This window comes from Rhopalosiphum maidis, chromosome 2 (assembly GCF_003676215.2).
Source record: "Rhopalosiphum maidis isolate BTI-1 chromosome 2, ASM367621v3, whole genome shotgun sequence".
NCBI classification, from domain to species: Eukaryota; Metazoa; Arthropoda; class Insecta; order Hemiptera; family Aphididae; genus Rhopalosiphum; species Rhopalosiphum maidis.
Window position 1 is genome coordinate 39,020,598 of NC_040878.1, and position 27,085 is coordinate 39,047,682.

At 26.2% G+C, this 27,085-nt stretch overlaps 4 protein-coding genes across 9 annotated transcripts; 2 read left to right on the top strand and 2 right to left on the bottom strand.

The window, feature by feature from the left end:
- The first annotated feature begins 5,646 nt into the window (after nt 1-5,646).
- Nucleotides 5,647-13,256, top strand: LOC113553471. The gene is made up of 12 exons (XM_026956818.1): nt 5,647-5,997; nt 6,086-6,187; nt 6,254-6,596; nt 6,687-6,777; nt 8,248-8,425; nt 8,496-8,775; nt 8,890-9,048; nt 10,499-10,639; nt 11,502-11,597; nt 12,046-12,174; nt 12,242-12,328; nt 12,423-13,256. The coding sequence occupies exons 1-12, from the start codon at nt 5,842-5,844 to the stop codon at nt 13,190-13,192; spliced, it is 2,532 nt and encodes an 843-aa protein (XP_026812619.1). The 5' UTR covers nt 5,647-5,841; the 3' UTR covers nt 13,193-13,256.
- Nucleotides 13,257-16,176: 2,920 nt separating this feature from the next.
- LOC113551931 (protein SON) lies at nt 16,177-20,936 on the bottom strand. 5 transcript variants are annotated; one of them, XM_026954515.1, is made up of 14 exons: nt 20,714-20,936; nt 20,096-20,531; nt 19,853-20,017; nt 19,628-19,733; nt 19,180-19,455; nt 18,975-19,117; nt 18,556-18,695; nt 18,240-18,470; nt 18,074-18,178; nt 17,884-18,000; nt 16,812-16,959; nt 16,667-16,750; nt 16,478-16,593; nt 16,177-16,421 (listed from the first exon to the last, which is right to left on the bottom strand). In XM_026954515.1, the coding sequence occupies exons 2-14, from the start codon at nt 20,481-20,483 to the stop codon at nt 16,314-16,316; spliced, it is 2,127 nt and encodes a 708-aa protein (XP_026810316.1). In that variant the 5' UTR covers nt 20,484-20,531; nt 20,714-20,936; the 3' UTR covers nt 16,177-16,313. The 5 variants fall into 5 exon arrangements, 4 of the variants coding, with proteins under 4 accessions (XP_026810316.1, XP_026810317.1, XP_026810315.1 ...); XM_026954516.1 differs by lacking the exon at nt 20,714-20,936 and adding an exon at nt 20,616-20,635; XM_026954514.1 differs by lacking the exon at nt 20,714-20,936 and having other exon boundaries at nt 20,096-20,699.
- A 775-nt stretch (nt 20,937-21,711) lies between these two features.
- LOC113553661 (transcription elongation factor 1 homolog) lies at nt 21,712-23,533 on the top strand. Of its 2 annotated transcripts, none has more exons than XM_026957121.1 (3): nt 21,712-22,531; nt 22,702-22,858; nt 23,471-23,533. In XM_026957121.1, the coding sequence occupies exons 1-2, from the start codon at nt 22,416-22,418 to the stop codon at nt 22,832-22,834; spliced, it is 249 nt and encodes an 82-aa protein (XP_026812922.1). In that variant the 5' UTR covers nt 21,712-22,415; the 3' UTR covers nt 22,835-22,858; nt 23,471-23,533. The 2 variants fall into 2 exon arrangements, with proteins under 2 accessions (XP_026812922.1, XP_026812921.1); XM_026957120.1 differs by having other exon boundaries at nt 21,718-22,531; nt 22,702-22,863; nt 23,471-23,531.
- Nucleotides 23,534-23,971: 438 nt separating this feature from the next.
- LOC113553168 (E3 ubiquitin-protein ligase parkin) lies at nt 23,972-26,372 on the bottom strand. Its single transcript, XM_026956347.1, has 8 exons — nt 26,033-26,372; nt 25,584-25,940; nt 25,364-25,503; nt 25,105-25,303; nt 24,744-24,881; nt 24,561-24,677; nt 24,235-24,319; nt 23,972-24,180 (listed from the first exon to the last, which is right to left on the bottom strand). Exons 1-8 carry the CDS (start codon nt 26,231-26,233, stop codon nt 24,077-24,079), a joined length of 1,341 nt encoding a protein of 446 aa, XP_026812148.1. The 5' UTR covers nt 26,234-26,372; the 3' UTR covers nt 23,972-24,076.
- Between the last annotated feature and the right edge of the window lie 713 nt (nt 26,373-27,085).

Below are 27,085 nucleotides of genomic sequence, written 5' to 3' on the forward strand. Positions count from 1 at the left end.
TTATGTGTTTTTATGGGTTAATTTATATTGTTTAAAATTAAAATATATTAAAATAAATTGAATCTAATGGCAGTATTTGATAAAAATATTCTAATTGTAAATTATATAATATATTAGAAACTTTCATACTTATTAAATTTATTGAGAGAGAATTTTGTTGTTTTATAATATTATCCACCGATTACAAAAACTTATACATTATACATGTATGGTAATGGTTTAATTAACTCAAGACTAAAAATCTATATCAGAGGTTGGCAATAGGTACCTATCCTGTGATTTAAATCCAGACTGTTGTCGAGGGAAGATCATGGACTGCCAAAAATCTTTTTCTTTGAAACTAGTTTTCTGCACATTACCTATACTATTATAAATATTTGAACTATTTTTATTATATTAAAAATTAATTGATTTTTCAACAATACTTTTTATATTTAAGTAGTATATTCAATTTTTATACAGACTGCAGTGTGTTTTTTAAGCTTTTTATCAGAAATTGAATATATATATTGAAAAACTGTCATCATTTTTAAAATATTCTAATAAAGTTTGTCCAACAATAAAGTGGATTAACATAGCTACAAAGTTGCTCAGACTTCCAAAATCTTAATTTTAAATGGAAATTATTGGCTTGCTAGAAAATATTTCATTGAGATTGATATTCGTTAATATTGTATCAACTTTCTACAGAAGATTTTTGGGCTGAGCATGTTTTTTATAAGTACATGGATTGTAAAACACTGGTCATCAAATTAGCTTAACCTTGGTTCTAAATCTTCGTATAATCGTTAGTTTTTGTTAAAGTATTCAATTTTTTCTAAATCTGAGCAATATATTATGTGAACTGTGAAGACAAATAAGTTCTACTTATACCATTGATTAAACATACATGCATGTTTATCAATGCTTGTACACAGTATGTAATGCTTCAAAAGTGGAAGACTGGAGAAAGACATAAAAAAATTAAAAACACACACCATTATAAAATGACGTTATCATCATGATATCACGAAAAAATAACTCCAGAAATTTAGTATTTTAGTTGGTACTAAAAAAATAACTCCATATATTATGAGATTTTGCAAAATTTAAAACAAAAGAGAAGGGGCAAGTGGGGCATTAATGATTAATATTTAAATATTAAAATAATGATTTTATGAATTAATAATTAAATAATCCTCTTGGTGGCTTGATGCTGAAGAATTATTTAAATATTTTAAATAAACCTATGTAACCTACATAAACAAAACACAAGTTTACCATTCTACGTTTTCCCGCGATGTTTCTTCCGGTAGGTAACACGAAATGTTCATCAAACAACACTTGGAAAAATATACTTTAAATTAAGAAAACGATTATGAAATATTAATATTATTTATAAATTTTTTTATATATTAGTATTGACATCCTAGTAAAAATGCATTATGACTTAAAAAATTGATTGTTTTTAAATCATAAAATCTAATGACATCTTATGTCATTTTAAATTATAATGTTAATGATCAATACATACCGTATTATTATCCATTTATAAGCTATAATATAATATAAATTATGTATGATAAAATTTAACATGAGAAAATTGTATCCAAGGTAAATTAAGAAATTAATATTAATAAATAAGTATTTTGTGTCTTATACGTATCTTAGATACATGTATCTTGTATCTAGTATCTTTAAAAAATATTATAGTATTTTGTATCTTGTATTTAGATATTAGTTATAAATGTATCTTGTATCTTGTATTTAGATACTTGAGGTATCTTGCCCAGCTCTGCCTAAAAGTATACTTACATGGAATAAATAGGGGAATATCTTTAGAATAATAAGCCTTCGGTAGTAGTACTTCATTCTTGCCGTAGGCACTAATGCACTATTAACACTACCTTGTCAATCTTTTGGTTGTATTCTGGCCTTTCGGCTAGTGCAACAAGGCATTATGGTAGCTCCGAAAAAATGACAACCCTTGTGTATTGTAGAATATCCAGTTTTGTTTAAAATAAATTCAATGCCGGCTGTCGTATCGTATATTCCCAATTCGTCCAAGTCTGATAGAATATATTCTATTATTAATCTTGGTTTTATCATTATGTCAACTGTCGAGTATATAGTATATAGTAAATATAAATTGTATACGAAACGATTTTATTTATTTGATTATTTCTCTTATGTTTACAGAATTGGATTAGGTATAAATGACAAATTCGTTTTGAGCTCGAATTATGAGCTGCCAAAAATAGTAAACTAACTGGTGATTTGTAGTATTCTATTAAATTTTTCTTCTAAAAACCTAAATCAATAAATTCCAGATTTTTATATCAATAATAATTTTTTGAAGACTTGGTAATGTTTTGTATAGAAACATAATGTGTTTACTTATAGAGTTATTATTAAAATGTTAAAGTAATCTATTATATTCTATACTGCGTTATTGTAAATTCATATGATACACTTTAAGTTATTTATGCAAGTGCAATATAAATTATTTCAGAAAGAACAGTGCTCGATGAGTCCCCCTAATTTAATTTTGCCAAGTCGAGCACTGAGAAAGAATAACTTAGTTATTACTTGATCATACCTAAAATCCCAAGATATATTTCTCAATGGAGTTACCAGACCGGTTCTTGGATTCTTGATATATTTGGAAATGCCAGCAAGACGAAAATTGAGTAGCCAAACGTTGAAACCAGCATCAGATAATATGAAACCTTTAAACGATAAAATATATAAAAATTAGTATAAATTATAACAAACGCTATTCTTTTACAATATGTTTCAATGTTTTTCTTTTCTTTGTATTACTATTTATAGGTTGTAGAAAGGTATCGATACTTTTAAAAAATATATCTATTTATTTTATTATTTTCAACGAATTATCATAATGTTGAATATTATGCATATATTTTATTAGACTATTAGAGTATTGCCAATATACATAAAATAAAAAATAACATTTATATTTATAGTCTTTTTAAGCTTCTTAACTCACTAGTGTTTCCAGTGTTCGGATTTAAATATAATCGTGACCATTTTGAGGATTAGTATATATTTTAGTATACACAATACACTGCAGCATACCTCTATAAATCATATTAATATAGTCGACCAGTATGAATGACTATATCGACCTGGACGCTCTACTAGTTTACTGCTACTAGCAACCTTTTTTTCTGATTATATTATGTTCAGTTAATTTCATAATAAAGAACAAGTTGACGTTTGGATTTTGAGAAAGCTTTCAATTGATGCATTAATAATACCACGGTATTTCGGTCTTTTGTCTTACATACTAGTTAGTAGTTATTATTTATTATTAAACATTCTTAATGAAACAAACAACGATTTAATTAATACACTTACTGAAAGACATAAAATCGTTAAGTGTGTAATGCATTGAGGTTCCATACAAGCCGTGCAATAGAATTATGCTTGCCAATATTTCCATTAATTTTAAGTTTTATTTCCATTTTTACTATACGGTATTCATTCCAAACCTACCATATATGGTCTTAAGTTTCAACTTCAAATGTTTCTACTGAATATCAGGGAATGTAGACCTAGAAGTTTTAAGTGAGTTGTAGTTATGTAAAATATTAGAACTTTAAAATGCTCGTAATTCGCTTAAAAATTAAAATATCAATAAAAGCCTATGAGATGCCCTAGATAATATTATTACTTTTAAGTTTTATCGTAGGAAAATTGACTCTTATATTAAAGCTAATAGCAAAAAATTGAATCTGCTGAACGCAAATTTGTTGTCTTACGTTCGTAAATATAAAAAGGCCTACATTTAATCATATAGTGTTCTTAGTTTTAACTTTAATAATATATAAGTTAATTTAGGGTGATCATTTTTAAAAAATAAAAAAACGGGACAGTTGTTACACCCCCCCCCTCTCAAAAAATGATCATTGTTACTTTACCCTTTTGATTTAATTAACCTAACCAAAATAATAAGAGTGTTTGAATGTTTAGAAATATTTATTTTTTTAGTATCATTAATCAACACAATGTTATGCATTTCAAAACGAATACAATTTTTTTAAATAATTAGGAAAATTTTCTTTTTATTATTAAACACTATCACTAATTTAATTGTTCATTAGCATCGGTTTTTAATTCTTGTTTTACAAAACTGTTATCTGTTATTTATAAATTTGGTTATACATAACTATTTTAGATATGTTTCATAGATTGGTTTATTTTAATAATACAATGTAATAATATGTAAAAACGGGATAAATAACGTCCCGTTCGAAGTTTATCGGGACAACCGGATATGATGATAAAAAAGGGACAATCCCGTTTTAAACGGGACGTCTGGTGACCCTCTGGTTAATTCACTTTAAGAGGATGCCATACCCACATGTGTTGTCTCTGTCTTATTAACGTACATCATAACAAATTTTTGTTCAACAGAATACATTTTGTGATGTTAGCTTTAATATTAGAGTAAATTAACCTATTATTAAATTTAAATTTAAAGGTAAGAATATTATCTAGACAATGACATATGATTTTATTGATACTATCATTAAAAGTTGTTATATTTTACATAGCTGTAACTCACTTTAAAATAATATCATTAAAAGCATATTTCATTGTCTAGATAATATTCTTACCTTTAAATTTGATAATAAGTAAATTTACTCTAATTTAAAGCTAACATCACAAAATGTATTCTGCTAAACAAAAATTTGGTATGATGTACGTTAGTAAGACAGAGACAACACATGCAGCTATAGCGTCCTCTTAATATTAAAACCAACAACACACAATTGATTCTACTGAATAAGGTGTTCTCTAAAGAGGATGCACCCCATAGACTATAGAGTAACACTCTATACATTACTCGAACATTACTTAAACGTACAACACGGCATTTTCATTAAGTAATTACCAATTTCGTGTGTTTAGCAAAGGTAGGTAAAAACATTGTCTGAGATCTCGTATTTTATTAAAATATTTTAATTTATTGTTAAGTGAATTATGAGCATTTTAAAATATTAATATTTTACATACTTATAACTCGCTTAAAAATTTACCATGTACGTTTATAAGACGCAGATAACATACGGATGATTATTACGTCATCTCAATAACAATTATCAAGACTTTAATGAAATAAATTTATATAATTATATTAAAACACGTTGGTTTAAATTGCAGATCGATAAAAATAAAAAAAATTATTTTTATTGAAATATTTTGATTTCTGTAGTGTAATGAGTTTGTGTAGAATAATAACAATAATAATATTGTCATGAAATCGTGTTACAATACCATCAATACCCCTCTACACACAACCGTCCGACAATGTACTGAGTGATTAAAATATATGGGTGTTGTAATTGGAATTTCCTCGTCTACGGTCAAAAAAAGTACACACCACCACGACTGGTCATCATAACCAATTACCATTTACAATCGATTATTTCAATTTACTAAAAACTAACCTAATCTGGGTTATAATCATGGTACAGAGCCACGCCGTATACATTTTATTTCTATTTATAACTTTTTATCACAACCTCCGTCCTCCGATACCAAATAATAACGTCGATCTGATGTTTATTATTACACGTGAGTTTGATAAATAATTGCTATATCGGTTATTTATGTATTATTTTGTCAAATATCATTGGATTTTATTGCCCGCCATCGTCCGTCCCGGTATCGTGCATACTGCATTCCCGCATTCATTGCATAGTCCAGGGACGCAGACCTTTGTGTGCACAATTCAATGAGTTGTGTCTCAATCTCTTCTGTGTCGTTGTTCACTAGTCTAGGTGCGCGTGCGTTAGTCAAGACAGATATTATTAGAGAATATTAACAGTCACGATGACGGATGCTGATTTGAGTGACATTTCTTCTACAAGCGATGTAAATTATTCGGACATCGACTTCGATACACCAAACACAACAGACATGAAGTTAAGTGACGTCAGTGACTACCCATATAATGACGATTCTGTTAGGAACATTTTATTTGAAAGAGTAAGACTTTTTATTTATTCAAACTTTGTTCCCCGTCGTGTGCTCCAAGTATGTAATGTACTGGTTGTATGATTTATGTTTTATTTAGAAAAAAAAACTAGCCCTGAGATCATCAGATTCATCGTCATTGCTTTCAGAAAATGAATTTGACGCGGTGTCGTTATCTTCATATGTAACGAGCTATGGAAATGTTAGTTATTTTATTATTATAAATTTGAAATAAGTATAATATAATTATTTTGTTTTTTTTTTTCAGACCAGCCAATATGATACTAAATGTGCTGTTATATTGTGTAATGCAAATGCAAGAAATCAGTTTGATAGATTATTTTTCATCAACTTTCCAAAGGATAACAAAAATCTTTGTGAAATTTGGTGGAGATTATGTGGACACTACGGTTTGTTTAATCCTTTGTCAAAGATATGCTCTATTCATTTTAAGGCAGACGATTTTACTTCTAATATGGTTAGAAGAGATGGAAAACTCTATAAACAAACTATATTGAAAAACAATTATATTGTACCAACTCTTTATTTACAACCGTTTGAGTATGCCAAGTTTACTAGGAAACGGAAAAAACGTGTTAATGATGTTTGCAGTGAGTATAGTTAAAGTGTACTACTTAAAAATCTAAATTATTCCATTTTAATTTTTGAAAATATTTATAATAAATATAATTTAAAAACAGAGCACAAGAAATTAACATCAATTTATGTATGTGTAATTCAAGGCTGTAAGAAAACATCTTTAAAATATGGGAAAACTACATTATTCTTTAAGTAAGTGGTTTTAAATTATATTTAGTATGGCTAAAAAATATTAATAAAAATTTAACTAGATGAATACCAAAAAAATATTTTATGATTAGTGACTTGACTAGGTTTACACTTTAGGTTTAGAGTTAACTGTTTATAATCCGTGTGTTCCTAAATTCATTACCCGATTCAGCGGCTTTTCCAGTGGATTATTTGGAGCTTAAGAAGGTTAATTAATTTAATATAAAAAAAGGTTGTTTGATTTCATAAACCTCATCACGAGAATAAATATTATTTTTATTATTGAACCATGAATATAGGCGTGCGCAGACTTTAATTTCCTGTCAAGCATGGAAAAATTAGTGCCCCAATACTAGGACAGTGCCCTTAATTTTTTTTAACACATTAACATACATATATTTTAATTGTAAATTTAAAACTGAATACAATTTTTATACCTATACAAATAGAATCAAGTTGTATGTGCACACAACATTAATGTACTAGACATTGAAGTTAAAAATAAAATATATATCTAATGCATATTTTTATATGTAACTGTACATATAAACTTAGTTGGTAATATATAAATGTGTAATTATGTAATAATTGATAATTAAATTTTCCTATTTCTTATAGGTGCTAGGCCATTAGGTCTATACTAGGCTCTATACCTCATTATAGTACTATACTCTTTACTACTTCTATAGCTATACTAGGTACATATTTTGATATCTTATGCACAATGTTTTAGTCAGATAAATAAATCAATAAAAATTATGTAGTGGTACACAAATATTTTTAATTTTATTTCACTATTATGACTAAAATAATTTTCATGATTTCCATGAATAAAATGAGAATGAGTTAATATAATATACATAAATTTGAAATTGTACTATGCCCTTAAAAAGATTCCAGTTGAGCCGGACGAAAAAAATACTTTAGTCCATAGTATTAACTTCATGTAAGTTACAAGTTTAAAAAAATAAACATTAGATAAATCATTATGATAGTATACTGAACTTTTACCTTAATAAAATGAAAATACTATGATAAATGATGTACAAATTGTACTTCTGTATGTAAGAACTTTATGGTAGTACAATTATCATAGGTGCAATTTGGGTTTTACATTGGGGGGGCTATTATAATTTATATGTGTGCCTATAAACTATTTTAAATACATATCATAGAGAGAGGCTTAGCTCCCAAGCCTCCTTCAAATTGCGCTTATGACAATCATGATGAACAAGACAAATTTTCATTTGATATTGTTCAAAATTGCTATCAAGAATCTAGATACATACACTTAAAATAATCTACATAATTGTGCTACTGAGGTGAATAAGCAACCCATGAGATATGAAATACATATTATAAAATATATTTTACATTTTTTGAGGACTAAAGTGCTACAGTAAATTTATAGAACTACAACTATAGTAATTTAAATAGAATAAATTCTAAAACAATCTTATATTTAATTTTTAGATTTCCACTCGAAAACAAATTTATGCTTAAAAAATGGTTAAATATTATAGGATTACCTTTTTGGAAACCATTAAAAACTAATCGAATATGCTCTGATCATTTTGAAAGTTATTACATTATGAAGATTAATAATGTTTATCAACTTAATAAGTATGCAGTTCCATCAATGAAACCAAAAGTATGTATACATGGTGCATTTGCAGTACTTAGTTTAAAATATATATTATACATCAACATTTATTTTGTAGAACTTGTTTGTCTTGAACCACGCAGATTACAATAGCAGAGAGTTCGAAACATCTATTAATGATCATAATAATCCATCTGATTTTAGTAGACTAGAATTTAATACAGTAGATAAAAATACTTTGGTAGTTAAAGAAAAAAAAAGAAAAAATGATAATAATGAAAAAACTATTTTGCTAACATTGTTAGAAAATAAGATAGATGAAGAACTAAAAAAATATGATAAAATACTTGAAGCAACAAAACTTTCAAATTTACCGGTATTACAAGACAGTGTTAAAGGTGAGAGAAAAATAATCTATTTATAATCATATGTGGTTATACAAATGATAGACAAACATTTTGATAAATAAATATAATATATTTATGTTATAATATTTTATAAACTATTAACAGAAATACAATTATTAAATTCCTCAACAAAGTGTAGTAGTTTAAATGTTGAGGAGATTTTGGATGATGTTAATGAAATGAAAGAATTTCAATCTAAAGAGAAGACTAATTTAAGTTTAACTAAACAATATTTAGAATCATTTGAAAAAGAAATTGCAAAAGGTAATATATGATTTTTAATTTTTAGTCTATATTTGGATTCATAAATCTGATAATAATTTTAATATTATCAAATTGTATACATTATTTTTTTTTTTTATAATTATTAAGGAGTATTGAATTGTAGCTATAGTTAAATCTCATTATAAAAAGAATTATCAAAACTAAATAATGAGAATACTTATGGTATATAAATATTACATGATGACATATTAAATATGTGTGTACTGTGTGTTAAAACATAATTTGTAATTGTACCTACCACTGTTAATTTATTAAAATAAAAATGTAGTCATATAATATAATATTGAATAACCCAATTAATGAGCCACATTTTTGCAATCAATCATAAAGACATTTTTATAATAGTATAAAACACTATGTTTAATGAAATAATTATTTTTATTTTTTAATACTTGAAAAAGATAATTAATCTTTATTATTATGTATGAATGGATTTTTTTTAATAAAATTATTTTCTTAAATTTATTATTGATGTATGTATTCATATCATTGGTGTATTCCTTTGTAAGGAGGTAAGGATAATTTAAGAAAGTTTTTTGAACAGAAACTTTTTAATTATTATTACAAGTATTATTTATTACCGCATAAATAGATTATTTCTAAATAAAATAGATATTATTCTGATACAATAGAGGTTCTGTCTAGTCTTCTTTATTTACACGACTGACGTGTGAGCCATGACCAAGGGGCTCCATTGTCCAACAACCGGGTGGGAATCGCTAGATTAAAGGATTCCAGCCAGCGTGTACCGTTTTGTAGTAGTCATGTTTACCAAACTATGTATCATATTACAAATATATCATAAAGTATAAAAAAGTATATATCTTATTTTTAAATATTCATCAATATAAAAAAAAGGTAAAATAAGGTACTGCTCTGCTGCATAATAGATATAAAGTATACCTTGTCATTTTGTAAGTCACTATTATAGTGTAAATTATATATTTTTAAGTCAATACGGAGTTGTTTCTACCAACTTACCATAGATCGATGTGAATAGGTTTGTACTATAAAAAGATAATAAAACAAATTTAAACTAGGTTTTGAGAATAATTATGAAATTGTGTTAATTTAATATAATAATATACATTTAAAGTTTTTCAAATACCCACAGTTAATATTTTCAAATTGAAATGAAATAACTAAAATTGTTATTCTTTGTTTAATTATCTAATTTTCACCAAAGTTAAAATTCTATCTACATAATTTAATATTTTTAAATAGCTATTATAATAATAACTTATGTCAGATCTTGCATTCAATTTTTAAGCTTTTAGCTTATTATTTTTTTATTTTTTAAAATTCCAAGCATTTTTCTACTATAAAAAGTCATTGCTCTGCTCAGAATCAAAAGAAATTAAATTTAATAGAAATATTTAAAGTATAAATTAAAAATTAAAATTAAATTTCAACATTTTGATAATTTCAGAAAGAGAGAACGTGAATGGAAATATAAATAATAATGATATGAATTTAGAATATGTTTATATGGATATATTAAATGATGTGAATATGAATGCAAGTATGATGGAAGTTCAACCTACACGTGATACAAACAATAGTTTAAAAGGTAACTTGCTAATTATAATTACAATATTTTAGAAATATCTGTGGCATCTCATTCTATAGTGTGCAGAGTACATGAACTATCCAATAAAATTGTCTTAAAAAAATGATTACATTTTTATTATAAATATAAATTATAATTGGACATATAGTCTGTAATATAAAAATAGTTAATCTAAAAAGAAAAAAGGTTATAGATTTTTGTATTACAAGCATGTATATTAACAATTAAATAATTTGTGGAGCTCAAGTCGTGCTCTATGTGACTATACAATTTTAGCTAAGTTCATCAATTTATTGATTTGTTAGCTATTGCTATTAATGTGTGCACAGGACCTATTTTTATAATGCTGTTCCATCATAAATATCTTTGAAAAGATTCTATGCCATTGTACATTTGCCTACTGCCTTACTACCACTATGCACTTATATCAAACTAAACTATTATCAATAATATATAGAAATTACAAAATAAAATAATTTACTCGTAATAAATAAATTGAGCTTTTTAAAGCTTAAACAATTAAATATAGATAAGTACATTATTTTAGTTGTGAACTTGTATCAACATTTTTTTTTACCAGCCTAGATAGACGTTTTATAAAATTATTTGCGCGCCCCATTATAAAAACTTCATGAGTTGCCACTGGTTAATATAAATATATGTTTAGAAAAAATATAATTAATTAGTATTCAGTTTTATTTCAAATGATTTATTTATAAGGATCTGTTATATTATAATTCTTATCCTATTGTATATTGAACTCCAATAAAACTAATGAAATCCTTTTACTGACATAGAATTTCAGTTTATAACTTTACATAGTTGAATTGTTTATTTTATATAAAACTACTTTTGTTAACAGATGAAAATAATGCTACTGAATTAGAATTTGAAACAAATAAAAATAGTTTGAAAAATATGTCTGTAGAATCAATAAAGACAAATATATTATTTGAAGGTAATTATTAATTTACTTATATATTTGAATTATTTTTTATGTTATATTTTGAAATATTTTTAAAAATATGTTTATAAAATAAATTATAAAAAAAATATCTTTTTTTCCCTTTTTTGTTAGACAAAGAAAATACAAATTCCTTTAATTCACAAAATTTAAATTTTAAATTATAGAAATAAAAAATTATCAAAATATATTTTTAATTTCCTTGTAAAAGGTCACAGTACAAGTTTTGAATTTGACTTTGATATAATATATTGTACTGACAGTATTGTCATTTAAATGATGTATACTTTCAGACCTAGTACTGAACTTGAAAATATGTACTAGAATTTTTTGTCTGTCAGGAAAACCATATTATTTATCCTAGGACTTTTTAATAATTTATTAACCTATAAAATATAATTTTATTATCGAAAATAAAAAAAATTTTTTTTTATTATTTCAGAAAAAGAGGTGATAAATAAAATTTCAAATAGTAATGATATTGATTTGGAATATGTTTATTTGGGTATGTTAAATGATGAAAATATGATAGGAATACAACCTATATATGATACTAATATTAGTGTAAAAGGTAACTTGCTAATAATATTGTTCACTATTTAATATTTAATGTTTTATAATTTATTTATTTTTATTAGAGGAATCTAATGCAACTGAAATAGGATTTGAAACAAATAATTCAAAAGACATAATTTCAAAATCCACAAAGCTTAAAATTGTTGAAGGTAGTAAACATTTTTGATATTATTTTTTTCCCCTAGACATTATTTTAAAATGTTTAATGTCTGTTATATTTTCAATATGTATTTTTTTTTCTAGAAACTCCTGAATCTATCATTTATGATCAAGCCTTAACAGAATGTTATGGTGAAATGCTTCCACCTTATTGCGACCCAAAGTGTCAACTAAAATGTTATTATTCTGTACCTGGTCCTCAACGAAAAGAAATGTTTAATCAATTCCATAAATTGCAAAATGTGACTGAACAAAACTGTAAAATTGCTCAATTAGTACAAATTGTTATGGTTGAAAATCTAGAAAGTAATTTTGAGAGGAGTGTGACATGTCATTTAACTATGAATAAAGAATCTGTTAAGGTCTGCCGAGTATTTTTTATTAATACATTGGGTATTTCTGAACACCGTCTCGATGCCATTTTGAAACCAGTCAATTACAGTTGGTATTCTAATAGAGATACTGCGTTGAATGCTAATCATCCAAAACAATCAAAAGTAATAAGCGAGCAAATTTTGATCACAAATTTCATGAAAGAATCTTTAAAACTGTTAGACAAGGATTACAATCTATATGTCCCTGAGAGTGATACCGAAATTAATCTGGAAAATGTACCATCTGAAGAACAAGAAAAAGTGTTAATGTACATAAAAAGTATTCCTAGAATTTTATGTGTGCCCAAAATCCCTGGAGACTTTAAGAAACAATTATTTGAAACCAGTATCTGTATGGGATATATGTATAAAACCTATTCTGAAAACTATATTAGAAACAAAATTCCACCGCCATTTACAAAACGTCAGTTTAAAAAAATCTACAACAAGTATATGAAGTCTCATTTAAAAATGGTTTAAAATCAAATTAATTTTATTACTGTTATATTTATATTCAAACAGTTTTAAGAAAGGAATAGCCTATTCCTTGTTATTTATCGATTATTTTATTTATTTTATAAGTATTGATATATAAATACTAATATTTCATTATTTTTAGTAATATATAATTTTCATAGTTTTTATAAAATATTCTTAGAGAACATATTTTTTCATTATGTCGTCTTATGACTGATGTCTTGATAGCTACAATTTTATTGACATGAAATCTATATTGAAAATAAATACTTGGATTTAACTTGTTTTTTGCTCTTCTCATTTTTTTTTATTTGCTTGTAGTAAATACAATATAATGATAACTTGTATTTTAAGAATTATTGTATTAAGTTAACATAAATGTATTTTTAAATTGTATAAAATAAGTAAGTAACAACTTTAAAAATATATTAACAAATCAATGATACTAGTATTAGAATAGACTATTAAATATTATTATACAATTTTAATTTTTCATACCTACTCAGAATCACAAATTCTATTGACATATTAAATACTCAGTTATTTAACTATGATATGTTAGGTTCATATGTTAATAATTAATATTTTATATATATATATAATATTCATGAATAAAATTCATTAGTTAATAGAAATATAATACATTTGAAATATTTTATACAGATAAAAGAAATACACTTATAATTTTAGATTCTGAACTGAGTGATGAATGTATTGACTTTACAATTATGTGTGTTTTTTTTTTATTTTTGTGTGTCATCACGTTTTGGAGTACTAATAATGATTCGATTTTTGACTTCAGCCCCTCTTTGAATAGGAAAATTCATCAGGTTGGTACTTTTAGGGGTCAAAAGTAAATTTCCAGTAGTTTTCAAAAGCGTCCGGAAAAAACCTGAAAAAATAACGGAAAAACGGGAATTTTTACGCATAACCACATTCGAAAAAATCGATTTTTTGATTTTGCTGTAACTCAAAAACGAATCATTGTAAACACTTAAAATTTTCACCAAATGTTAATATTATGGTTATCTATTTACGATTAAATTTTAAAAATATTTCGACCTTTTTTAAGCTACTTATAGACAATTAAAATTTTTGACTTTTCTAAGTTTTTTTTCTTAAAATGCCGATAAAAAAAATTTGGCTATCCAAAAAATCTTCAAAATTTAATATAAGGTTTATTATAAGTTGTACTTATCTTAGCAAAAAAAAAAAAAAATCAAAAATCGTTAGTCACAAGTTTTGTTTATAAGCATTAAAAGTTTAAATGTTTACGAAATATATCAAAATCGCGAAAATTTGCAAAGAATTTTGAAGTTGAAAATTCATAAAATTTTTGTGATTTATACTTAAAGTTCAAAAATCCAATACAAGGTTATCCATAATTTTTCCTTCAAGTAACTGTAAACAAAATTCCAGCGTCAATATAGAAAACATTTTATGAGCGTATGAAATTTAATTTTTTACGAAATCACGTAAAATAACAATATATTACAATTTAAATATAGTTAATAATATAATATATTCAAATAATTATCATTGACTGACAAATCATCTCCGTTCAGAATCATTTTTCGTATACAATGATACCTAATCATTGCATTCAAATTTAACACATTCATTATAGTGACCAGTTACCTACTCTCAAAACTGAAACAAACTTGTAAACTTCAGCTCGTTTGTCTAATTCAGAACAAAATTTATCAATGATTATGTTGTGGTCTCAATTCTAAACTTATCACCACCTTGCGACACATTTTTTTTTAATGTTCTTCTTCCTTCATCATGGTAAAGACTATTGATTTCTGGACCAAGTTCAATAGCTTTATTTTTATAAATTAAACTACTGTTTCTTAAATTTAAAACATACTTTTTCAATGATTTTAGTAAATTCAAAGCGTTCAACAGGTTACAAGAACTGTCTTGTAGGTGAATAGATATCTTATTAGACCTATCCAATATATCATTCCGCAAAAAAAAATAGATATGCAGTTTCTTTTTTTTAAATTTGTTTTAAAAGCACTGTAGCATCTCTTTTTGAGTCTCCGTTTTCATTATTATTTTCACTAATACATTTTAAAGCTTTTATTTTTTTGATGTAGTTATGAGTGAGAGCTTGACAAGAATCCGAGTGACATGACCATCTAGTTTGACTAAGAGATTTCAGTACAAGCAATCATCCTTTCATATTTTTATTTAAATTGTTGATCAAAATATCCCATCTATGAGTAGATCCACTAAAAAAATTGAATATACATTGTAGAAATCCAAAAACACTAACTGCTTTTAACTTACAAGTGGTTAATTTGCATAATTGACAATTATTTTGTCGTAATTTTTTTTGTTTTAGGTGATTTATGCAATATTATAGCCTATAACGAAAAAAGTATTAGACAAATCTGAGGCTCCTAAATAAATTCCAACTATCGAGGCCCGGGGGCCATGGCCGCCCCTTAATCCGGGCTTGGAGACTCTCATTGGGCCATCCCTTGTCTCTGTCGGCACACGAGAAATGTAGCACGTTCTGCTTTTTATTGTCACAGACACATGGAGTTTCAATGTGACCTAATACTGTAAATCGTCCCTTTCATCACTAATAAAAGAAAATTGACATTAACTGTTATCCACGCGCAGCAACTCTGTCATTACTAATTAAACTTATTATATTTAAACTTCTATGAAATTATTATAATTATGATATGAGTGCATATCATTACAAAGATATTCTACAAGTTTGCTACAACTTCACTGTTATATTTGTAATTTTTCTTATAATATAGAAAAGGATGTAGATACTGCTTCTAAATTAACAATTGTCATAAGATTTTTTAACAATTTATTAAACAACATACTTACCAATTTTCTTTTCTTATTAAACAAGTTGTGAATAGTAAAGAAAAAAATTATACTGTCTTAAAAAAAAAATAGATACCTCTAAATTTATCTAAAAAAAAGGTATAATGTTCAAATTATATATAAAAAAAAAAAACATATCACTGTAAAATCAGTACATCATCATTCCGTTCAGAATCTAAAATAGGTCATATTTAGTGTGATTATAATAATTTAACCAGAAATTTATTTAACATTTAAAAAATCATTTATTTCATGAAAACATTTTAATTCAATTTAGTAATCCAATTTCTTTTAAACATTCTTTAGCAGCTTCCATTTTAGCCATTTTTTTTGTTTGACACCTTGACGAACAATATTGCACTCCATTCACAACTACCTATATAAAATAAAAGTAATTAATAAAATATTTTTATGAACATTTTGAATACTTACAGTCATAATAAATGTTTTTCTATGACTAGGACCAGATTCGTCTAGAGTATTAAACTTGGGTATGTCCCACTTACGTTTAGCACAAAATTCATTTAATAATGAAACTGGATGTTTTCCTAAAATAATATATTATTTTAATTAAATAAAGTTGCTACTTCATTGTTTGTTTATTCTGTTTGAACAATTTACCTTCAAGTGACAACGTGGGTAGTACTGCTTTTTTTGAAAATTTTTTTGTACGATTTCCTTGGAGTTCTTCTTCAGCTACTAGCCCTATTAACACAGATAGTTAAATAATGTATACTAATACCAACATTTAAAACTTTTTTTACACCTCTTTTATCCATTTTGACATCTAATAAAAGTGGTTCTAAAGATCCAGATTGATTCTTTCCAAGACCTTCGCCTGGTTTCCATCCCATTTTTTGTAACAAATGAATCCCAATACCACTATTTACAGGAGCAGAATTTTTCAGCTGATCCTACAATTATAAATTAATTATATTGAGCATTAAGTATCAAACATAAAATATTTGTATAGTATATTGTATAAATAAAAATTATTTTACAGCCGTGTTGCTTTCGGTAAAAAAATATCTGTGTTGAACTAGATGATCATTGAAATCCATATTATGATGTATTTTCATTTATTAACTTTAATACTTACAAAATACATGTTAAGTATTTTCAAATGTTTGTTTCCACTTTAAAATAAAATTTAACTAAATACTGTAAATGTATACACTGTTAAATGCATACATTTAAGTATCTATTAAAATTACCAGGGGGCTGCATCAGATATCCCATGAATGTTCAGCAGACGAACCGTCGTTCGATTGTGATGTTGTTGATATAGCGCTTAAATATGTTAAACACAAGTAATACTGCCTGTAACAGATTTCCATTTGGCTTTCGTGCACTTAATATGCATGTTTATTTAGCAATGCAGCAATTGCTAGATAAACATACAGTTTAAAAAAAATATATTGATATCATAAAATATGTAAAATATTCATTTTAAATTATTCAATTATACATTTAATTATTACAGCAAGACTTTTTCTTACAAGTTCAAAAACTAAATTTATTATTAAATGCACAATGAATTTATTTTGTTTGAATTGAGTAGGTTCTCAGTAACCAACAATCAACACACTGTATTTAAAAAAATGATTAAAATGTAATGTATTTTTAAGTTGTAAACAAATGTTTTATTTGTCTTTTTCAATAATCATTTTTATTACCTTAAAAGTTACGGTAATATTTCCAAGTGTTTGAAAGCCCAATGAAAATTGTCAATATCGAATTTGAAGAAAACAATATATAGTGTAAAAATGTGTTATACCAACTATATATTTAAAAAAATGAAAAGAAAAATCAGAGTATAAAGTTCCTATACATTTTACCTTTTTCACCCAGGTTTGAAATCCAGCAGAAAGTTCTGCAGGGGTTAGTACTTTAGCACCAGTATGACCAGTGAACTGTCCAGTTTCGAATGACAACAATGAATAATTACCATGCGCCTAGAACATTAAACATAAATTTATACCTATAGTTTAATTTTCATTCAGACATTTATTTAATATTCTCATTTACATAAGGTATGAATGCTGGAGTTTCTATAGCAGGAGACACATACTGATAATCCATAGGCACTATAGCATTGGTTGGACTAGAAACAGGCTGAATAATGGGTTCCACCTGAATAAGACAGTTTTTGTAAATTATATTATACAACTATAGTAGTATTATAAGATCATACAGGAACAACTTTTGGAGCCTGTTGAATATGATGTGACTTGTTAGAAAGTTTGTTTCCTTCATCAGGTCTAAGTATTTTATTTAATTTTGCAGATTCCTCAGGACCTATGGGCATCCATTCAGTAAGAGCCAAACTATGAGTTTGGCCACTGGATACAGGAAACTGTTGTCTCAATATATCTTGCCCAATAGTTTTTTCTTGAAAGGATTTAACTGGTAATTGAGTCGCGTTCTAAAAATATGGGTTTAATTATAAACTTATATGATTGAATGAAATTTTAATGAAAACTTTAATAATAGCATTGAGATTTATTTACTCTAATATTCATGACTATATTAGGTCTTTCCTTGACCAAAAATGGATGGTGGAAAGGTTGTTTGAATTCATCATCAGAAGAAGAATAAGAAGTATCATCATCATGATCCTTATCTTTTTTTGAAAGTTTACGACAAAAATCTTAAACAAACAAGCTGTATGATAACATATATAATATTATTATAATATTTCATATGCAAATATTACTCATAAGGTCATAATTAGTAATGATTTAAACAATATCATAATCATGATGTTACTAAATTAACAAAATTAATATTTATGATCATTTTAAGTTCTGATTTAACATTTCTGTACAATTATAGTATTTGTGGAAATAACTAAACAGAATTATGTTAAATGTTAATAACAAGGTTACATTTTAAATTTATATAGTGAAATACTTTGAATGTGTATTACCTGTTAATTCATCAACAGTTTTAGTGGGTACATTGGCTAAAGTATCCTTTTTTACACTTCCCACTGGTAATACACCTTGTTGTACTAGGGACAAGGCATTTTTACGAGCTATTTTAAATAACTTTTTTTTATCAATTTTTTCACTGAAAAAAAAAATCTCGCAAACATTTAAAAATAAATAACAAATAAAAATGAATATCCTTACCAAGAAGGAGATCTATGTCTACTCCTAGATGTTTCTCTAGACCTCGATTGTTTTCTTGTTCTATAATAATCTTCTGATCTCTTTGACTTTTTACTATCCCTCGATCTTGAACATATAATTGATTTTGAGTATTTATCTGGTGTTATAGATCTTTTATGATGATTGCTTTTTTCTTTTGATTTAATATCACTATCATTATTTTTACACTTAATACTAGTGTCACTTTGGTTCCTTGAATTAGTTTGATGACTTTTAAAGTCATCGTGTCTCAAATACCTAAAACAATATTGAACACAAATATATCAATACTTATAAAAGTATCTTAAATATTATACATTATAATATATAATTGCATTTAAGAAGATAAAATTAAATGAGAATCAAAGTTCGTCAAAACCATGTTTAATGAAGAAATAGAATATTTTTTATTATCATGAATAATACTTACTTATCTTTGCTATTTGAACGAGATCGACTATACTTCTTAAGTCGTTTTGGAGTACTTGATCTATTTCTACTTCTTGATCTTTTCTTTTTTTTTGATTTATGCTTTTCTGTAAATATTATTTGTTTTAGGTATAATAGAAGTTCAAGTAATAATTAATATATAGTTATTTATATTAACCATTATTATATATTTAAACTACAATTAAATGTATTTAATAATACTTACCTTTTTTTTTCTTTTTGTCTAAACTACTAGATTCACTATTTTTACATTTTTCGGTTTTCAATCTTTCTTTTTCTTGAACTTTAAGAACTAATTCATGGTATAAACGGCTCTCTTTTAAATCTTTAATGATGATTTTTCCATTATTTAATCCAATAGTATTATGTTCTGAAAACATGAAAAATAAATTATGTATACAAAATTATACGCGTTTAGTTAAATATATATCAGAATATCACTATTTACTTAATTGATTTGAATCATTTTCTGGTGTCTGTACTTTATTTGTATCTATTAAATTAATTGTATGATGACAGAGCTCATTTTCATTGTATTTAATGTCTTTGACCTCCTCACTTTTTTCATTAGCCGTACTCACAATTGTTTCCATGATCACATCTAATGATACTGACATACCAGATTTGGCTTCTTCTAGCTTATTTTTTTTGAGTTTCAGTTCTATGCAATCATCAGGTGAATTAGATTTATCATGTCGTTTTTTCTTTTTGGATTTCTTTGATTTTTTCTTGTGTTTTTTATGTTTTTTTTTTGATTTATCATGTCGCTTGTGTTTCTTAATGGATTCTGGCACCGAGTAAGTGGACGTAACTTCTGTATCAGGAACACAAGGCATTTTCTGCTCCAAAGAGTTGAATAACTCTTTAACTATTGTATCTGATGTCTTCTCCATGTAAAATGTATAATGTAATAATTTAAATTTACTCACTAATTATGAAGAATTAATGAGAAATAAGAGAATACGAACAATAAATAAAATGCAGTCATAGAAGTTAAAATTATTCTTAATTAGTCTAATTAGTTAATAGGTAGTTATTAGATTATAATATATTAAATGTTTGGTACCTATCGGCTATCATTATTAAAGAATAATATCATGGACATATAATAAATTAATATAAGTATTAAGTAGGAACATCAAATACATATCATCTAACAACTAATTAACTATGGTAAATGGATCTTAACTGGGACCATAGAATAATACCACAGATGATTCTGTGATAATACTCTGTGGCTGGGATCACGATTAAAAATATACAGGTTGCACATCAACTACTGCTAAGGTGATATACGAAATGATTATTGCAATAAATAAAGTGTAGCGCTCCGAGCGGAAATATTCCATATTATAAATGTTTTATTTGAACAATTAATAATTATCAATGATGATAATTGAATAATATTTCATAATATTATTATAAAAATAATTAATAAACAGTAAATAACGACAATTTATTGTAAAATGACCATTCAATCATATTTTATTTCTATGTTAGATTTAAATGTTGTCACATGGGCGCTAATAGTTATTTTTTTCAGCTGTTGTATATAGTCACTTTGTAAATCAATCTGAGAGCCGTTTATTATGGGGCGATATGCAACCTGTATATCTTTAATCGTTGACTGGGACGCTAGGTTGCTTCGTTATCTGATAATAATGGTATCTCAGATAATCTTAGTTCATGCATAGACCTTATACTAATATACCTAACCTAACCTAACATAACCTTGGTATAAGGTCTATAAGTTCAAGTATCTAACACGGCTGTGAATAAATAATATTATCTACTCTAAGCGTGGGGTAGTTCTTCACTTGTGATAATAGCACAGATTAAATCTCCTAAGAGCCAATGAAATAGGAGGGAGATATAAATATCACATTCCAGTTTTGTACTTTTAAATTTTATTTATTTATTTTAAAATTCAAATTTTATTATAAAATTATTAAACGATTTAAAAATTTAAAAAAATATTCTTATGAGTTTTCTTATGGGTTAGGAAAACCGTAAAAGGTTGGACGACTGGGGTAAAATACTAAATTAAATATTTATGATTTTTCAATTGAAGTCTTGAGATTTCTAGTACTTAGTTTTGTATTCTTACCCGTAGTTTTAGAAGATAAGACCGTTACGCTACGCTATAGCTGTAAATTTTAATACAAAATACTAAATAGATTAAATTTAATGGGCCAAGGTTTTTTTAAATCGAATATCAACATTTTGGACCGTATACATAACTCTTATGTGTTGTACACACTGTAACGTTTATCAACCGCCGGCATTCAATTGTTAATTATTTTTTATGCAATACCCACCTAATTCCATTGAGGATATGACATAAACTTGTGAAACGATTAAAAAGAATTGTCTGGATTTTTGTCTTTTGGTTCTAGACTTTAGCAGGTCTAATTTCAGCTACAACTACGTTAATAAATGTATTAGTGACTATATACTATATAATGACTAATAAGGAATAGTATTTCTTTATTTAAAGATCTTTTCCAATCTGTTTTGTCTAGACGTTTTTACTGTTTACATTCTATCCCAAATTCTAATTGAATATTAATCAATTTTCAATCATGTCGATGCGTTAAAAAAATAAAAACTGAGGAGTAATAGAGATAAAATTATTTCTTAGTGCACAAAGATAATTTTCAATTTTTTTTTTTATAAACATTCTGTTTGCAATACAACGAAATTTAAAGTTCTCTTAGCGAAATAGTTTTAGTGAATTGTGTTGACCACTTATCCAGTCACTCAGTGCGATGGGTCGTAGGAAAAGTAAAAGAAAGCCGCCCGCGAAAAGGAAAGCCATAGAACCTCTAGACACACAGTTCAACTGTCCGTTTTGCAATCACGAAAAATCTTGCGAAGTCAAAATGTAAGTATTATCATTAATCGTCAATTGGTTCTAAGGTGTGTGGGAATTAAAAACTTAATTATTATTATGAGTTGTCATACATATTGTAATTTAGTGCAATCTGAATCTGTTTTTACCAAACATTTATATTCGTACACAATTTTAAACTAATAACTTTTTTTATTGTACAGGGACAAAAGTCGAAACGTGGGAAAAGTGTATTGTCGTGTTTGCCTTGAGTCGTTTCAAACGACTACAAGCTTTTTATCAGAACCAGTCGACATATATAATGATTGGGTAGACGCTTGTGAAGCAGCTAATTGATGATGGGTGGCTACAGAAACAAGAGTAAGGTAATTATATTTTAATGATAAAAACCATTAAGTTTTTATAATTTATTGCAGTGAAAACTCTCTATTATAAATTCGAAAGAACCAAGAGATTTCTTTCGCTATAGAGTTTTGTAATAGAGGATATAAAAAGTATAATAAGTATAGGTTATAAATCAAACCAATCATTATAATGTGTTATTTACGTTACATAGATTTTTTCGTTGTAACAAGTTTCTTTACAGAATTTTCACTGTATAATATATAATCAAGACATATATGTCATCTTTTATTTTTTCTGTATTACCTATTATATATGATTACATATTTAAACTTAAAATAAATAATTATCTTTTGGCCTGTAAAAATACATGTGCAAAATGTATTATATTTTATCTCTAACTCCATGTATTATTACTGGATTATTGATAACAATATATATTTCATATTTAATAATATTATGGAAGTTATTAAATACTTATAAAGCATTCTGGTTAATATGTCTGTATTGTATAATTGTTATCAAGTTTTGGAACAGAAAATTTTTTTATAACTAAATCTATATAACTTGTATTTATAACACATCTCATCAGTCATCACCATATTAAAGTACTTTTTATCTTTTTTTCAGATAAAACAATAAATGGAAACTAAGCCAAAAACATTTTTTATTCTAACATATTAGTTTTTGTTTCTTATAATTATTGTTGTAGTCACCCTATACGATTCATAAAAATATAAAATATTATATTTTTATTTTAAATACCTACATGATTTTATTTTTATTGTGGTTATTTTTATCTACTTTTATTCATAGATTATAAAAAAAATACAGATTTTAAGAATTTAATTAATAAAACTTGACTTGATATTTTATTAATTTGTTTTTGTAAAAAAAAAAAAACTTTATTTTTATCTGTAGTAATTTTTTATTCATTGTAGTATTTTTTTAATTTCTAATACCATTGTCTTTTTAAATTACATATTTTAAATAATCTTTTCAAGTACAACCGTAGTTGTAGTTTATTATTCTTTTTAACTATCAAACTGTCATATTATTTTTAATAGTCTGAAAAATGGTAATTTAACAATGTGTTTGTATATAAAGAAAAAAAAGTTAGGACTATAGGAGTAAATATGAAAATAATACTTTATTACAAAAAATAAAAATATATGATAATTAAGTTAAATATGCAGTAGACATTTATATAAATACTGAAAAACTGAATATAATATTTTAACTGAACCAGTGGCTACCCATACACTCCCTTGTCCATTCTGTTTGACACAACCAACACCATGGAAATGAACATCGAGTACATACCATGTGCATACAACCTCCTTAAAAATAATAAAGTAAACAATAAGACATATAAAATACTCAATAATAATTACCATCTCGCTCAGTGGCCGTACGGCATTTTGGACAAGGTTTTGTAGATACTTTGATCTTGACTTTACTTGCATCATCCCATTTAGACTAAAATGTTTACAACATAATTTAATTTTTATTACGTATATCCAAGTTGGAATAACAAAATAACTAGTAGTGCACAAAAAGGCATTGTCAAAAAAACTTTTTCAAGCATAACTGAATGAATGTCTTTACTAGTCTCAGAGTAATCAAAAACCAACTGCACAAAAACAGACCAAGTCCCGGTTTTTTTTATCCCAGTCCAAGTACATATTAGATAATATTATTAATAATCAATATTTCATACCTGTGACACTAATTTAGGGTCAACTGAATAACCAGCTATATCAATAACTAATTGCTCTTCTCTTGGTAAACATTCACCAATGTGATAACCTTGGAGACATTTCTTACAAAACACATACTAAAAATTAGAAAATAATTTGCTTTAGAATCTTTTCGAAATAAAAATTCTTTTAAACAGTATTACCCCACATCCATTAATACACGATACTTTGTCACAATCATCATCAACAAGTATACCTGCACCGCAATTAGGTTGAGGACATAACACACCACCATTATTAAGTACATATTCTTCAGTTGCAAACCTTTCATACATTTCAAACTAATAAATATGTAAAAACTGTAGAAATTAATATAACATAATAACAGCGTATTTATATTTTATGGATGTCAATGGCTAAACTACAAATATAGTAGAAGTTAATGATTTGTTATTTTTTATTTAATATAATACCGTAAAAAATATAACATTATTATTAATTATAGATACATGACTGTTTGGATATTATCAAACAAGATTAACTCTCATACTTAATGATACTTACATGATCTTTACTTAACACTTTAAAATGATAGGGTTGGTTAATTAAACTGTTAAGGCAACCAGCTGGACATGGTAATGTGTAACCAAGATTATAATCAAAAATGAATCTTCTTTCTCGTAGTCGGCTAACTGCATATTCACAAAAACATTCTAAGCAGGTTACATGTCCATCATCACATGGATATACAAATACTTTTGATCTATAAAAATATATATTGGGACATAACCATAAAAATATTAAAGTAATATTACATTATTACCTAACATCAGTACAAGCTAGACATTGGATATCATGTAAGTTATTTCTAATCAAATGTAGTGCAATTGCTTCATCATTTTCACCTTTGGTAACATGTTCAGAACATTTGAAATAAAATTCTGACCATCCAACCTCTCCATCCTTAGAAAAATGAACAATTACAAAACAATTACAAAATAATAACAAATCAATGGCATCAAATTAAATTTGAAAATACATACTGTACATTGATTTATCTCACAATGTCCAGTAATTCTTTTAGGTTTGAGCACATCATTCCAGTTTTTTGGATCACCGTCAACGGTAAATGCACCACTCTTACATTTGAAGCATCTTACACGGATTTTGCCAACAGTTGTATTGGCACAAGGTGACGTGCAGTATACATAAAAGTTTACAGCTGCACGTTTTGTGTCATCAAATTCTTCGTCTTCTTCGATACATGTGGAAACACGTGGCTTGCGTTCAAATGACCTATGTCTCGACTTAACAGCATGTAACACAGTCTGTTCTGCTAGATTATATTCTTCCAATAATTCTGAGTCTTGCAATTCTTTGCCGGCAAATATAATTATCAACTATGAGCAATAGCATAATCCGTGAGTTAAATAAAAAAATAGGATATGCATAACGCATAGATTATCAATAACTAATGAGTAAGCAAGCAAACCTCTTCAGGAGTCATTCCCAACTTGGGGGCGACAAACTCTTTGATGTCTCGGACTTCCCATTTCGGATCCAGTCCCACAGGTACAACAGTACCGGTATTAGTCTTAACAAATATCAATAGCGAATTCGTGATGCGCCTGGCGAATATCGTGTCTAGAATTCGACGAATGAAATTCAACAAGCAATCCAACAAATACATCATGCACTCGGTTTACAAACAGTTGAAAAACACTTTAATTTTATCATCATTGATATTTATTATCTTTATACAAAATAACGTAGAACATAAATAATAAACATGTTCGTTGTAAATCATACATATAAATTTAATTTAAAAATTAATATAATTAATTTATATGTCTGATGTAAATAGTAAATACCTAACATCCTTATTTCTTAAAAATTGCGAATTGGTTGTTATCATAATTCAGTTTTTAAGCAGTCAAACCGCGGGGTCACGCGATAACAGACATGTGGAGGTTATTTTTTCCTGGGGATTTTTATTCCGGGATTCGTGACAATGGTATGTGTGTGTGTATATACACTTTAGATCATATTCTATATAATATGATCTAAGGTGTACACCGTACACGGTAAGTGTAGTTAATAAAATGATAATATTTATTTCTTCTTTAATTTGTTATAATTTGTAAACGAATAACTGTAAAACATGAAAATTTAATTATGTTATTTTTTATAATCATTTTTTATACCTATAATGTAAAATTTTCAAAAGATATTGACTTTTTGAATTATTTAATTATTTTTTTATTATTTTTTTTTAGATAATTCAACAATTGAAAATGTTCTATTTTTTTTTATAAATTACGATAAAAATTTATTGAATGATTAAAAATGTTAAAAAATGTAATGCAAGATTCCTAATCCTAATAAACAGAGAATTAAAATTTCATTAGTAATCGAAAAAACTAAAAGTGAGTCGTTGATCGTTATCGTTAGAACTAGGATTTCTATTCAGTAAAAAATTGTAAAATATGCATTTTATTTACAAAAATATGCAAAAACAATTTTTTTTTATATTAGTTAATATTGT

Excerpts from the sequence above, each read along its gene's own strand:
- LOC113553471 (XM_026956818.1), top strand. The coding sequence starts at position 5,842 with ATGACGGATGCTGATTTGAGTGACATTTCTTCTACAAGCGATGTAAAT. Across the intron at positions 9,049-10,498 it reads TGAAAAAGAAATTGCAAAAG|AAAGAGAGAACGTGAATGGA; the intron begins GTAATATATGAT and ends TGATAATTTCAG. Across the intron at positions 10,640-11,501 it reads TACAAACAATAGTTTAAAAG|ATGAAAATAATGCTACTGAA; the intron begins GTAACTTGCTAA and ends TTTTGTTAACAG.
- LOC113553661 (XM_026957121.1), top strand. The coding sequence starts at position 22,416 with ATGGGTCGTAGGAAAAGTAAAAGAAAGCCGCCCGCGAAAAGGAAAGCC. Across the intron at positions 22,532-22,701 it reads AAATCTTGCGAAGTCAAAAT|GGACAAAAGTCGAAACGTGG; the intron begins GTAAGTATTATC and ends TTTATTGTACAG.
- LOC113553168 (XM_026956347.1), bottom strand. The coding sequence starts at position 26,233 with ATGATGTATTTGTTGGATTGCTTGTTGAATTTCATTCGTCGAATTCTA. Across the intron at positions 25,504-25,583 it reads GTGAGATAAATCAATGTACA|GATGGAGAGGTTGGATGGTC; the intron begins GTATGTATTTTC and ends CATTTTTCTAAG. Across the intron at positions 24,678-24,743 it reads CGTGTATTAATGGATGTGGG|TATGTGTTTTGTAAGAAATG; the intron begins GTAATACTGTTT and ends TCTAATTTTTAG.
- LOC113551931 (XM_026954514.1), bottom strand. The coding sequence starts at position 20,540 with ATGGAGAAGACATCAGATACAATAGTTAAAGAGTTATTCAACTCTTTG. Across the intron at positions 19,456-19,627 it reads CGTTCAAATAGCAAAGATAA|GTATTTGAGACACGATGACT; the intron begins GTAAGTATTATT and ends ATATTGTTTTAG. Across the intron at positions 18,179-18,239 it reads AGGCTCCAAAAGTTGTTCCT|GTGGAACCCATTATTCAGCC; the intron begins GTATGATCTTAT and ends TGTCTTATTCAG.